The sequence below is a fragment of the Vombatus ursinus genome, unplaced genomic scaffold, assembly GCF_900497805.2.
Source record: "Vombatus ursinus unplaced genomic scaffold, bare-nosed wombat genome assembly UNPS02010380.1, whole genome shotgun sequence".
Taxonomy (NCBI): Eukaryota; Metazoa; Chordata; class Mammalia; order Diprotodontia; family Vombatidae; genus Vombatus; species Vombatus ursinus.
Window position 1 is genome coordinate 373 of NW_020950158.1, and position 15,818 is coordinate 16,190.

The 15,818-nt window shown below is 40.1% G+C and overlaps 1 protein-coding gene across 1 annotated transcript; it reads right to left on the reverse strand.

Annotated features, from left to right (window-relative positions):
* Positions 1–299: 299 nt before the first annotated feature.
* LOC114037377 (coagulation factor XIII A chain-like) lies at positions 300–14,300 on the reverse strand (the record flags this gene model as incomplete). Its single annotated transcript, XM_027854212.1, has 3 exons — positions 14,214–14,300; positions 8,324–8,477; positions 300–587 (listed from the first exon to the last, which is right to left on the reverse strand). Coding segments are annotated over exons 1-3 (529 nt in total), but the record flags the coding sequence as incomplete, so codon positions are not given.
* Positions 14,301–15,818: the final 1,518 nt, after the last annotated feature.

Consider the following 15,818-nt stretch of genomic DNA (forward strand, 5'->3'; position numbering starts at 1 on the left):
ACATATCTCCTTTCCTAAGTGGGCAAAGAGATCCTCTAGAAAAATTTACTAACTTCCAGGAGACACCTAATCTCTCATTGGCTCATAGAATTCTTGAGATGGAATATCCGAATTTTCATTTCTTTCTGTTGGAGATTGAGAAGACCAAAAAAGACTGATCTACACAACATGTGAGTGAGCTCTCTTCCTGATGCCCTTGTGTGATGCTCTAGGAAAGCAGGTAGTGGGGAGTATCACCAAGGAGATGCTAGGAAGAAAGGTCAGGGCTCAGAAATTTGAGAAAAATCTCCCCAACTTACAGGAGTAGGGCTCCACTTTCACATCAAAGGACTGGTTCTTGAATTCCGACTTTGCAACACCTGTATAGAAGACGATGTTGCCAGAGAGATAAGCTGTAGCTGTGTAACGTCTAGAAGTGCTGTTCCGGAAAGTGATGGTGACTTTGAAGTCTCTTCCAAGTACAGCCTTTTCTACCTCAAAATCCATGTCAATATCAGCCCTGAACTGATGGATGCCCTCTGTGTCAAGAGGTTTTTTAGCCCCATACATCAGAGCAGTTTCTAGGGCAAGCCTCTCTTCTTCTTTGCCTAGAGGAAAAGAACCCAAAATAATGAACAGTTATAGAGGCCCAGATATTTCTTTAATCAATTTACCCATCTGTCTGGGGGCTGAATTCTGGAAATACACTAGAAGTTTCTCCAAGATGTGTTTCTTTACTGCTATTTTTGGCATTTGAAAAGTAAGAAACATAAAACTACTAAAACTTAGCTCTATTCTTCTGAACCAAAGCCTAATCACGAATTTTTGTACCTGGGGCAAATACCAAAACATGAAAGCAGGAAAGGATGAGAAGGGGTAACAGGATACTGCCCCATGGAGGGCAGACAGAAACTCTGGGAAAGGTTGCCATGTGAGAGAAGGGAAAGTTGGGAAGGGTAGGGGAGGAACTCAAGTCTTGTAGTTTCTTATTTTAACTAATTATTCTTGTTAATTAGACATGTAACTTCATTGTTTCTATGCTGCTGATCTTGCTGCTGAAGGACTTTGAGAGCACCTTCTAAACTAGGTGACCTGGAGAAAAGCCCTAGTTACCCCACCCTAGTTAGAGCTCTGCTTCTGAATATAATCTAATTTTCTTCTGCCTGACTCTACCAGCGAATTCTTAAAGGGCTCTTCTCTCCACTTCTCCCTCGGAAATATTACCTTTCTCCTATTCCTAACATCCTCCTTCCCTCCCTATTTATTTGCTCTTCACCTATGTTACCTATATGTGTACCCCTTCTCCAAAGATGGTATGGCAACCTATGAGAGAGGGTAGCCATGGGACTGTGATATCCTTGTCAGGAAGATCTTATCACATCTCTTACTATGCTGATTGAAGGGATTTTGCTTTGAATTAAGTTTTCTTCTAATTGGTCCCATAAAAGAAACATCCTGGTGAGTGGGGTGGAGTCCTGGGTTATGTTTTTGAGTGGATGCTGATCCCCAGAGTTCCTTAAACTTGGGTTAGCTTTCTGAGGTCCCATAAACAGAGTACATTTGAGGGCTCATCTGGGATCTCTATCTTGGATGCCCAAAGGGCACTGCTGGGAGCCATTGAAGATCTTATTTTTTCTAAAAATGTCTTACCTTTCTTAGGCTATGATTGTATAGCAGGGTTTTCTGATGTGACTTTTATAAGCCAGATCAATTGTTTTACTATAACTATTAGACTCTTATGTATCAAGGTGCCACTGATGTGTCACTGTTTATGGGGAACTGGGGATTTGACCTGTGCTTTAATCATTCTAGGTGAGGAATGTCTCCCCACCAAGGCAGATGGACACCTTCTCAGTATCTTAGTCTTAGATAGCTGCTTAGAGCTTTAAGAGGTTAAGTACGTGTAACAGGTGAGACTTGAACCCATGTCTTCTTGACTTCAAAGCCAACTCTCTTCCCATTCTTCTCCTGTCCCCCTCCCTCTCTCCCCCTCTCTTTCTCTCTTTCCCTCCCTCCCTCCCTCTCCTCTCTCTTATAACACTCTACTACTAGCCTATATTTAACATTGCTGAATATTGTAGAACACTGTGGTTATTAGTTTAAAGAGTTCCTATGGCTATTCAGTTATTAAAAGATTGGTTGTCTTTCATGGTAACTGATGCACATTAAGGACAATTAGTCTAATGAGTACCACTAGATGTTGGTGATGATGTTTTTAAAAGCTTCTTGGGGAACCAGGGTACTTTGCAAGGTGGCAGTGTATGGTATAAAGAATTCAGAAGCATGAAAGTAGTAACTCTTATGTAAAACAGGTATAAAACTCAAACTGCAAGTGGCCCACAAAACTCTCAAGTGCCCCAGGAAACAGATGAAAATATTACTGAGAAATGTTTGACAAAATAAACAAAAACACAATGCACTATAGATAATGTTAATTTGTGGTTTTCTAAGTCTATATGTGAGCCAGAGGTTTCTGTTTCTATTTGAATTTGACACCAATCATACACAGTACTTGATACATTGATATATTGTAGTATACCCAAAGATGCATCCATTAATAGGATCATTTAGGAATTAATAAGCTACCTGAAAAAGGCAGCTAGGTGGTGCAGGGAATAGAGTGCTGGGCCTGGAGTCAGGAAGACTCATCTTCCTTAGTTCAAATCTGGCCTCAGACACTAGCTAGTTGTGTGACCCTGAGCAAGTCACTTAACCCTGTTTGCCTCAGTTTCCTCATCTGTCAAAAGAGCTGGAGAAGGTAATGGCAAACCACTCCAGTACTGCTGTCAAGAAAACCCCAAAGGAGATCTTGAGGAGTTGGACACGACTGGAATGATTGAACAACAAAAAAAGAAACTACCTGACAATGATAGTGATAATGACCAAGGAGCCAATGGGAATATTTGACTGTTTTCTGCCAAGAGAATGACATGAGAATGCTAGTAGGCAAAGCATCCTCTGGAGCAGTTTATACAGCACCCTTGGCAGCTCATGGCATTGGTGATAGCATCATTTCTAGCACACGATGATTCAGGGACCGTACCACCTTTGTTATACTTTGCAACTTGGCGTAGCAGCTCTTGAAGACAATCCATTGAATTATGGAGCGGTTGTAAAATGAGTCAGCAGAGGGAATCTACCAACAAAATGGCAGATCCCTGAATTACTGTTGCATTTGTCTTCTTGGACAGGATCAAGTAAGGTAATGTTTGTGAAGATGCTTTGAATACCCGTAAAGCACTAAACGAATGTTTTCACCAATCTTCCTTCTATTTAAATTAAAATTATTTTATTTACCCATATGTTTTCTGGGAGTTATACATTTAACTAGCAGTCATAACTGCCTTGTTTTCTTGGTTGAGACATCCACAGAGATCAGGAAGGATTCTGTTCTAGGCTCAGGGAACAATGTAAACTGAAGCATGGAGACATAGAGAGCAGGATGAGCAAGAGTTGAAATCTAGTTCAATAGAGATCATCCTATTAGCACATCCATTAGCAAGCAGTGGAATCTCCTGTCTCATTCTCCATGGATCATCCATGGATAATCCCATAGGATCATCCTTGTAATGCAGGTCCTGATTAGTGTGTGAATAATAAATCCCATCCAGTGGTGGCATTATTCAAATTGGCACTGAATATTTCTATTGGGCTGTAGTAATTCAACACATTTTACACAACTATAACTTAAAACAGAGCAAATTCTAAGACATGCCACCATTTCATGGGATTCATTATTAGAATCAATTGAGACTGACCTATAGTAATCTAGTTGGAATATTTTGTTGTTGTTCAGTTGTTTTTCAGTTGTGTCTGACTCTTCATGACCCCATTTGGGGTTTTCTTGGCAAAGATACTGGAATATTTGCCATTTCCTTCCCCAGCTTATTTTACAGACGAGGAAACTAAGGCAAGCAGGATTAAGTGACTGGCTCAGGGTTACACAGCTAGTAAATGTCTGAGGCCAGATTTGAACTCAGGATGAATCTTCCAGTTTCCAATCCTGTGCTCTATTCACTGTACCACCTCGCTGATCATAGTTGGAGCATAAGAGTCCACAAAGGGGAAATAATATGAGACAAAGATAGATAAATAGATAAGAGTAAGATTATGTAGGGGTTTGAATACCATGTTAATGTTGTTTTTATTTTTGTCAGGAAATTGTGGGCCATTGAAGGTTTTTGAGCAGAAGAGGGGAATCATATTTGTCATATATTAAGGAATTACTAAGGTACCAGGATGGAGGATGCGTTAGTGAGGGAGTAGACTGAAGGCTAGGAGACCAGTTAGGTGACCGTTAACAGTAGTCTAGGTTAGAGATGAGGACCTAGACTAGGGCAGTTATCATAGGAATGGATAAGAAGTTAAAATGGAAGTTAAAGTATTGTGGGATTAAAAATGGAAGAATTTACTGACTAATTGGATGAGTGGCTTTACAGGAAGAAGAGAAACAAAGCCCACTCCAAGATTCTGAGTGTGGGTGGGATAATGGCACAATTATCGAACAAAAGAGAAGTTGGGAGAGGGACTAGTTTTTGGGGAAGACAATGAACTTAGAGGTCAGCCTGTTGAGGTTGTAGGTTGTTGGCAGTATGCTAGCCAGGTTAATACAACTATCAGGAAGTTGGAAATACAGAACTGGCCTAGGTGAGAGGAGGGGGATGGAGTTTTCTTATCTGAAAATTGAGGAGGTTGGACAAAATGACCTCTAGGATCTCTCCCTGCTCTGAATTTATGCTCTTATGATCCTATGATGTACATGACCTTGGGGAGGTCATGGAACCTCCCTGGGTCTCTATTTTCTTACCTATAAGGTGGTATGTTTGAACTAGAAAATATGCAAGATCTGCTATGGTTCTGGCTGCCCCTCTGATTCTGGCAAGGGCATGGAACATGCCAGCATATGGTATAAAGACACACCTGGAAGTCTTTTCATGGGTGCTCAGATAAAAATAATTGCAGAATAGATCAAATGGATCTGGGAAGTTGGCACATAATCTGCACATTTATAGCACCATCAAATAAGCATATTGATTTCGTTTATTGGGAGAAGACGAGGAATTAAAATGTCACAGGCCAATGAAATGCTCTATCTATGTTAATATAGAAAAAAAAAGTAACTCCAAATTAGCTATTATCATTCCTGGTGGGGATCAGATCAAACTAGAGAATAGAAAAGCTAAAAAATAACAAGGCAGGGTAACTAGGTGGCATTGCAGATAGAATACTGAAGCTCTGAGTTAAGAAGAAAGACTTGATTTCAAATCTAGCCCCAGATATTAACTAGCTGTGTGACCTTGGGCAAGTCACCTAACCTTTGTCTACCTCAGTTTTTTCATCTGTAAAATGGAGATAATAGTAAGGAGCACCTGTCAGGGTTTTTGTGAGGATCAAATGAGATAATATTTGTAAAGCAGTTGGCAAACTTTAAAGTGCTATATAAGTGCTAGCTATTATCATTATTTTGGTTTTGGAAGTGTATGTTGGTGTAACAGGCAGAAAGAGGGGTAAACGAACAAAGAGATAAGATTTGTGTCATTAGTGGCACAGCTTCAGTGGGGAATTAAAAGAGAATTGGAATCACTAGCCTACCCTATAGAATCCCCCCCCCCCCCAACAAGAGCCACTTGCAAGGATAAAAGAGAAATGAAGAGGAGCTATCCAGTACTTTTGAGGGGCAGCTAGGTGGCACAGCGGACAGAGCACCAATCCTGGAGTAAAGAAGAGCTGAGTTAAAATCTAGCCTCAGATACTTATTAGTTTGTGACCCTGGGCAAGTCATTTAACCCTGTTTGCCTCAGTTTCCTCATTTGTAAAATGACCTGGAGAAGGAAATAGCAAACCACTCCAGTATTTTTGCCAAGAAAACCCCACAGGGGTCACAAAGAGTCAGACACAACTGAAACAACCTGCCAGCAACAACAAGTCTAGTACTTTGAGATCTGGGGAAAGCAGCGTGAAACAGGCCTTCAAAGTCACTTTGTAATCACCTTATCAAAGTAATATAAGAAGTAATTAAAACCAATTTAGTTGAGTAAGTGGAAAGACCCCAGGACACCAGAACAATGTGAGTAGAGGCTCTGATACACTAGTCCCACCTAGGGAAAGAGACCTTGAAACTGGATATGTAGATGTGTCCGACACTGGGAGACCCTTGCATACGATCTTGTGGGATTAAAGATACTAGATAGCAGCTTATGCAAGGGAGACCTGAGGATGACACGAGATCCAGGGCCATTGCTTTGGGGGAACAAGGCAGGCCGGGCTAGGGAGTAGCTCACTTACTGTGTGGAGGAAAGGTGCATAAAGTCGTAGCTTTGTATTTTAACTAATTATTCTAGCTAATCAGGTGTTGAGACTAGTTATTTCTGCAGCACAGAAAGGGCACTAGTGCCATCAAATATTAAACGTAACAAATTTAACAACTGAAAACTTTAAAGATAATTTTAAAAAATTTTGTGCCCTCTAAATTCTGGCGCCCTACGAGTAAGCCCCAGTCACTCTTCCCTAGTTCTGGCTTTGAAATGATGTGTTTCAGGAATTCACTGGTGGTTCTGGGAAGCATGACCACTCCTAGGACCTGTTGAGCCATGCAGTCAACAAGCAGAGGGGAATTCTGAAGTCATGTAGAGGGGAGCATCAGTGGTGAGAAGATCCACATTTTTCCTAGATTCAGGCAGGGTTTACAGTTCCTTCTGGGTGTATTCTATGCTCTAATATACAACATTTGCAGACCGTCTGCAAAATTCAAGTAGACTACAATTATAGGATATTGTTGAAAGGAGGATAAAAAGTTTCTCTTATCAATATACATAGTGAAATTGCTCTTCCACTATGCAGGAAAAGAGATAAAAAATAGGCAATTTTCTAACATGGCTTACTCTATGGAGCAGATGAGAAGTACTTCTCCTTAGGCCAGAAAGAATTCATACTTTACAGCCATTCCTGACTTAATTATGCATACCTACGACAGTGGTCACTGAGGTAGGTGTCAGCATTTCAAAACTAGCTGGCTAAAAGCTATTTCTTGCTTGGAAATTGCAGCTTCTTCTACTATATATAAAGTTCAGGTTGAGATTAGAAAGCAGGAGAAATGACCTGGCTTGGTTCAAGCCAAAATATTCTTCTTTTTCTGACCCAGACAGAAGAGAAGATTGAGATCTTGTAAGCCATGTGCTTTGGTCTAACTGTCACTTACAACATGCCATAATGGTGGGAAGTTCCTCACACATGGACTAAGAGAAAGTTGGAAACATTTCATAAGAAAACTCTCTGTTTTCTTTGTCTCAATTAAGAAATCCTAAAGTTGTAATAAAGATTTATTGTTTCTTTTAGAGAGTTAAAGAGTGAATGGGTCAGGGCAAGGTCTGGGAAAGATGGTTTTCCACTTCAAAATAAAAATTAACTGGTTACTTGGCAAACATGTAAAGTTAACCATTACAAAAACTAGTTAAATGCTTACTGCTGTTAAATGTAGGTAGTTTTCTTTAAGAGTCAGAGATCTTTATAACTAATTAACCAGTTGGTTCTCAAGTCTAGTAAGAAGCCATTTTCTTTGTGTTCTTGTTTAGCTCTTGGCTTTGTTTTCAGAGGCTACATATTAATGCTTAAAATCAAGGGAATTCATAAGGGAAGCTTTCTTTTCCTTTGGTGTTTTAGTAAATCACAACTTAGTATGAGGCAGCAATGGGATGTAGCAACTGAAAGATCTAATGGGGCCCCAGGCTGCAATAAAGGAAACAGAGTGCTTGTGCTGAGGAAGGGGATAGCCTTGCTGTACCTCCTTGGGCACATCCCAGCTAGAGGGCTCTGTTCAGTTATAGACCATATGATACAATTGAAGAAGGGAAGACTTGGGAGGGGGAGTATGATAGCCTTTAAATATCTGATGAGGCCTATCAAAGAGTCTTGTACGGCTTGACCTTGGAATACAGAACAGAGACCAAAGGGGTGGAAGCTATGGGGATTGTAATATCCACTAAGCATGAAGATCAACCTCTCAACAATTAGGAAGAGGTCAAATGAAATGGGCTGCTTCAGACAAGTGAGTTCTCTACCACGGGGGTTTTTGTGTACAAGTTTCATGATCACTTGTCAATACTGTTAATGAGATTCATGATTTGGATAAGGGTTGGAGTAGATGACCTTTCAAATCCCTTCCAACTATAAAATGTATGATTCCATACAAACAAGTACTTAACACAAAATGCTCCAAATACCACTGTATTCTCTGAATCAATGTCCTCAGGGACAGCAAATAAACACTTAAATGACAGGGAGAATTTGCTCAAGTCAAGCACGTGCATTCAGCTAGCACTTCCCTTTGCCACCTGCAATAAGTTACCTTCCTGGAATTTGTAATTTTCAGTAATGTCATGTTGTCCATCTCCACCAATTTCCTTGGTCAGGATTAATTTCCCAATGTGCGTTTTATCAACAGCTTCAACCAAATGAGTGGTATCTTTTTTGACTGTAATGTACACAAGATCACTGTTGACCTGGAAAGAAAAAAGAAGAGAGCAGCATGTCATCTATTGATTTGGCCACCAAAATGTTTGTTTCTCTCAGGTGTAGTTCTTGAAATAATCTTAAAGCCTATTTATGGAGATTTATTATCAACACCTTTAACATATCAACATATTGTCCCTTCTTCAACATTGGCACAGAAGGCAGATGTTAAACATTTCCACGTTTTGGTTTTTTTGTCGCCTCATGGAAGACTAATATTCTACAATCAAATAGTTTCCATAAAAGAAGAGTAGGATCAGTCTAGGAGGAATTCACACAAAACCTTAGTAGCCCACAGTACGGCGCATAATATTTGAGGGATCAAAAGTGGGATGGCAAAACAATGATGGCCAGTCCCCAAGCTCTCCCCAAGACCAATTTTATTACTCATGTTGCTGAAGCCTATGCTTGGTCCATGAAAGCTTAGCTACAGAAGCTATAGTATAGACAGAATGTTAGAGTTGGAAGGGATCTTATAGATCATCTGACCCAACCCCTTATTTTTAAAAAAGAGATTTTTCCTTTATTGAGAGCTTTTGTTTGTACATTGCCTAGATTTCTTGCTATTTCCTTCCCTTCCCCACATTCTGGAAAGCCATGCCTTATAACAAAGAGTTAAAAAAAAAAAGAAAACGAAAAGAAAAAAATCATCAAAGCTGATTAATACATCAAAAAAAATCTGACAAATGCAATATCCTACACCTATGAACTCTCCCACCCCCACCTCCACAAAAGAGAGGCAGCTTTGTGGGCATAGTGGATAGATCACTGGACCTGGAATCTAGAAGACATTTCAAATCTGGCTTCAGGCACTTGCTAGATATGTGACTCTGGGCAAGTCACTTTATCCTCTGTCTGCCTCAGTTTCCTTGACTGTAAAATGCAAATAATTATAGCACTCACCTCCTCAGGTTATGGTGAGGATTAAATGAGATAATATTTGTGAAGTACTTAGCCTACTACAGAGTAGGCACTTAAATGCTTATGCGCAATAAATAGAGAGACAAATAGAGAGTCAAAAGGGAGGTGTCTTCTTATGTATCTTCTGTGGGGTCAAGCATATTCTTTATAATTCCACACATTTCATTTTCAATTTTTTTTTGGCCACCCCCCTCATTTTAACAGATAACTGAGGAGGAGAGAGATTCAATTACATGTTCCAGGTCACACAGCTCCTCAGGAATAGATCTGGGACTAGAATCAAAGGCTTTTCAGAGTTGGAAGATGCTATCTAGTTCAACCCTTGGATTATATCCCTGACAAATGGTTATCTAACCTCTCTGCAAGACCTCTGGTAAAAGGGAATCTACCTCCCAAGGTAGGAGATTGTGCTTCTGGAGTGGTTTCAGCATTAGGAAACATCTCTGTAAATCCAAGGATAAAATGCAATACACTGTACTTCTATGCAATTTCTACTCATTGTTTCTATATTTGCCCGCTGGTACAAAGAAAGTTTAATTCAATTAAATTATTTGTTAACAACTTTTGTTCTATACCTCCTGGGTTTCCTGATTCCCAATGCTCTTTCAAGATGTTTCACAAAGCTTGTCTTCCTTTCCCTTCTCTTCCTTTTGCCCAAACAATTACCACCCAACATGCACACACACACACACACACACACACACACACACAAAACCACTTGGGAACTAAATTAGTAGGATCACATTGGTTTCAGAAAAAAAAATAAATCTTTTTTGGGTTTATGACACTCATTGCCCATATGAAATAGCCCCTATATGTGACACTCATTGTCCCTATAACTTCGCATCAGCAGGATTATCCACTTTTTAGTTCTGAACCCTATGCTTTTGATAAGATGGCATTATTTTTTTCTGGCTGCCATATCACACTGTTGATTCATATTGAATTTGCAGTTCCACAAAGCCACATATCCGTTTCAGGTGAATAGCCATCTAGTCACATGTACTCCCATCTTGTGTTTATGATGTCAATTTTTCAAACCCATGTTCAAAGTCCTACATTAGGCCCATTGCTCTAGCCTGTCAGATCCTTAAGTTGTTCAGCCAAAGTGCTAGCTATCCCTCAGTACTGTGGTATGTACAAATTTGAATAGGAGAACTTTTATGTCTGGATTCAAGTAATTGAACATAAAAATGTTGAACAACACAACTCCAAGCACAGATCCCAGGGGCGCACCACTATAAATTCCTTTCCAAGGTAAAATTGAACCAGTAATGATATTTTGGATCCAACCATTCAACCGTTGCCAAATCCACCTAATTTTAGTATCATCTAGCCTCTATCTATCAATATTTTCTAAAAAAACAGCATGAGAGATACTGTCAAATGTTCTATTAAAATTTAGAGAAACTATGTTTGGAATTTCCCTGATTTACCAATCCAGCCCTAGCAAAAGCAGAAATGAAATTCATCTGATAAGACTAGCTGTTGGTAAGGCTTTTTGTGATAACTATTTTCTCTTCTAGATGTTTACTAACTATCCTTTGAATAATGCCTCCTAAGACCTTCTCAGGAACGGAAATTAGGCTCACTGCCCTGCAGTTTGCAGACTCCACTCTTTTTATATCTGAAAATTGAGACATTTGCCTTTCTCTAATCCTGTAATATCTCTTTTGTTTTGTATCATCTTTCACAGATCACTAATAGTATCTCAGCAGTTACATCTGTCAAGTCATTCAGTAGGTAGCACAGTGGATAGGACACTGGGCCTGGAGTCAGGAAGAACTCTTCAAAGTCAATCTTGGACACTTACTAGCTATGTGACCCTGGACAAGTCTTAACTTAACCTCTGTCTATCTTAGTTTCCTCAGACTATAAAATATGGATAATAATGGCACCTACTTCCCAGGGTTGTTGTGAGGATAAAATGAGATATTTGTACAGTTTTTTGCAAACCTTAAAATACTACATAATTGAGGAGGGAAGGGAAGGGAAGGGAGGGGAGGGGAGGGGAGGGGAGAGGTGGGGAGGAAGATTCAATTGGGAGGTTGATTCTTGGAGGTTCTCTTTAAAGATTTATGCATCCCCCCATGAAGTTCCTCTTTTGGGACCCTTGAATGGCTTCTTTATTCACTTTTTAGTCACCTGAACATCCCTCAGAAATGGATAGCCCTCAGATTCAGGCCTCTGACAAACAGAGTGAGAAATGCTGCAGATCATTACCGAAAGCTTCAGTGGATGAGAGAGAAGGAATTCTCACTTGCGAATCTTGACAGCATTCTTAACAATCAAGATCTGGATTTAATAACGACACTGTGTGTTGACATTAGCAATGATTAAATCAATTTGTTCCTGGTGGGAAGTCCTGTCTACCTCTCTCTGGTAATAAAACATAATAATAATATAAGGATTTATGAAACATAGAGCATGATTTCCATCAAGAGATTCTTATAATATCATAAACTAGAAGAATGCAACCCAGGAGGTTTGTGTAAATCAACAAAAGACCAAAGTAACATTATGGAGATAGTGTTCCAAATATGTCTATCTTTCAGAAGAGCCTGCAAACTATAACAGAGGACCACAAAGAGGAAAATGCAGCAAAGATACTTTTTTAGAGGACATAGATATATGTGAATACTTAAAAAATTATTGAACTTTATATTTCTGCCACTCATTTGGCAGTTCGTCATGCACTGACTCATGACAGTCCTTAAATTATTATTCTGATGTAGTGGGTATTCCCAGGTATTAATTGTCCTGAGTCTTGTTCCCACCAATGAGGCCCATATTTTGGCATGGAAGACATCAATTCAGTCATAGATAGGATCATAGATCTAGAGTTTGAAGGTACTGTTGAGGAAATCTGGTCTAATCTCCTAATTTTACAGATGAGGAAACTGAGGTCCAGAGAGGTTAAATAAATTAAGGTCACACAAACAAGTAAATGGTGGAATTGGGATTTGAACTCAGGTTCAGCACTGTTTCCTCAGAACCATAGTGGTCCCTCCCCTCCCTGCTCCAAACTTCCACCCTCCCAATGATTCTTTGTTTTTGTTTTTGTTCTTTTGGGCAGTAAGAATTACACAGTATTTGGAGTCAGAGGACCTGCACTCAAAATCTGGATCTGCTACTTACTACCTTGGGCCAATCTCCTGACCCCAAGGGCCTCACTTCCCTCAATATAATGGCAATATAATACCAGATGATCTCTAAGGTCCCTTCCTCTTCTAAATCGAAGACCTCATTGACCCTAGCTCTCTTTGATACTCTATAATCCTTATTGCCTCATTGATGAGTATCTTTTTCTCTTCATACTGAAGAGTCAGCGTTAACCCATTGATAGGATGTCAACTTCCCTTATCCTGGGTACTTGCCACACTTTGAGAATGACTGATGCAATAATTTATAGTTTATACAGTTGAGTTACCTGGGGGCCTGGCTTTTAAAAGGGGTATGGAGAGGAGGGCAGAGAGGATAGGGGCTACACCAAGTTAGAGACTGGATTCCCTAGAGAGAAGGACCCAAGTGAGCCCTCCAAGGCGCTAGGTCCTTGAGCAACCAAGAGCTCCTGAAGCTCCAGAGTTAATTTCCTGGTGGGACAGGAAGACTCTGACTGGCTTCTCTTTGTACAACCTCCAAGCCCTTGTCATTACCCCTGTGTTCTCTATCTTCCTTTTAAAGAGCAAGCCAATTGATTGTGACTCGATCAATCATTATCAAGGGAGTGTCAGTTAGGCAACAAGTCCCAGGACCAGGCGGGAATTCATGTTTTATCAAAGTGTTATCATCAAGGAAATTTCAATTCTAGTTTAGGGGACCAATACCAGATATCAGAACAAAGTCCAGTTGGGGCAAGAAAGATCCAGGCCAATGCGGGGATACACCCAATACATTCACCCCACAAATTGTTATGTAACTTTTGTTTATGTCTTAGTTTATTGACTAGATTGTGGACTTCAGGAGGGTAGTGACTAAGTCTTGTTCTCTTTTGAAATCTTTTTTCTCCTCCATACTAGCCTAAAATAATGTCTTGCCTATAGCAAGATTTTGTAGGGATTTTTTGTTAATGTTTTTTGTATTTGTTTTGTTTTTGTTTTTGATGTTTTATTTAGTTTGTTTGTTTTTTTGTCTAATCTCACATATAATGGATTGAGCACCATGCCTGGAATCAAGAAGATTTTAGTTCAAAACCAGCCTTAAACGCTAACTAACTTTGTGATCTGAGGCAAGTCACTTAACCTCTGTTTGCCTCAGTATTCTCATCTGTAAAAAAGGGAATATCAACAGCACCTATCTCCCAGAGTTGTGAAGATCAAATGAGATAATATTTGTTTAAAAAAGAAGGGCTTAGCCCAGTGCCTGGCACAAAGAAAGCTGTATAAATGTTAGTTATGATATTGATGAAGTTGAGGACTCCCAGTAAGAAAAGTCTCCCCACCAATGCAGACTGACATTCCTCTATGACTTGTAGTTTTAGAGAATTGCTTGGGGCACTGAGAAATTAAATGGTTTGCTCCTGGTCACAGAGCCAGTAAGTGTCAAGTCAGAGGAAGACTTGAACTGAAGTCGGCCTGAATCCAAGGCTGGCCATTTATCCACCATGCCTACTGATTTACACATCTGTGTAGGAGCATATGCTTGCTCCTAGTTTCAGAATCACCGATTAGGACTTTACCTGCAGGCTATAGATTGTCTTTCTGATTGTACAGCATCTAGTGTGGTGCAGTGTGCAGGTAGGAATATTATTGGAAGGGGACAGCATATGCCTTAGTCTGCGCCCCTCTTCCCCGGCTCTCACCTACCTCTGCAAAAACAAATGGTGTATCGAACTGGAAGCAAACATGGCCATGCTTAACAGCCTGGACAGAAGAAGGACCACAGCGGTACATCCCTAAATGAGAGAGCAAAGGAAAAGTTGAGTTGTTACCTCCAGATTACATTAAGGAAACATTAGAAATTAGAGAGATCACCCTTCATAATACTGAAGCTAGGTCCACATGGGACAAGACTTAAGACTTTCTAGCTGATTTTGTGCTAATTGGCCCTGCATGCTTTCCTCCTTCTCAATGGTTGGTTTATGGAGGACTAGGGAAGGTATTTAAAGACAAGGCATGAACCAGGAGGCTTTTTTTCCCCAGGAAAGTCCACTCAAATTTGAAAGTTTGGAAAACTTGCCTGTCCTCCTAACTTCTGTATTACTATTGATGGCATCAAGATGTTTCCGTTCACCCAGAGTCACCCTTAACTCAGTCCTCTTCCTCAGCCTCCATATCCAATCAGGTGCTAAGTCCTGTGAATTCTGACTCTATAATATGAGATTCAGTCATCCCCTCCATTCCACAGGCACCACTACCACCCTAGTTTAATCACTCATCACCTTTCAAGAAGACCATTGTAAAAGCAGTAACAGCTTCCTAACTTCTTCCTGGATCTGGACATTCTCTCTCCTTGAGCCATTTTTTACATACTTTGAGGTGCAGAAGAATTACGGAGAAATTCTTCCGAGTGAATAAATCTCATCATCAAAAAACTTAGCATAGTTCCTGACACGTAGCAAGTGCTATTTAAATGTGTATTTCTTTCCTCTCTTCTTCTTAGACCTTAGATATTACCAATGTTCTACTGAGTTAGTTACCCTACAGCTCAAATTCTGTCCCTATACTGTTTTCACTTCTTCCATTATCATCTCTACACAGATGATCCTCAGATCTGTTTATCTAGCCATAACCTCATTGTTGACCTCCAGTCTCATATCTCCAATTGCCTGTTATACATCCTGACCAGGAGCTCCCAGAGACATCTTCAGCTTGACATGTTCAAAACTGAACTCATTATCTTTTCCCTCAAACCCTCCCGTCTTCCTAATTTTCCTATTACTTTGGAGGGCACCACCATCTCTCCAGTTATCAAGATGTCATCCTTGACTCCTCACTCTCTCTCACCCTTCATATCCAATCTATTGCTGAGTCCTGTCAATTCTACCTTCGCAACATCTCTCATGCAGGGTATCCCCTTCTCTCCTCTAACATTGCCACCACCCTGTTAGAAGTATTTATCACCTCATGCCTGGATACTGCAATAGTTTTCTGGTTGGTTTTCCTGACTCAAGCCTCTCTTCTTTCCAGTTCATCTGACTTTCAACTGTCAAAATGATCTTCCTAAAAAGTACTCTCCTATTCACAATAAACCCCAATGGCTCTCTGTTACATGCAGGATGACATCTCCTTTGTTCAGTCTGCAAAGCCCTTTATAACCTAGCCCATTCCTACCTTCCCAGTCTTGCTAGATTTTTCTCCCCTCTGTGTTCTCTATAATCAGTGACATTGGCTTCTTTGCTGTTTCTCACACAAGATGCTTCATCTCCCTACTGTGTGCATTTTCACTGGTTATCTCCATGCCCAAAATGC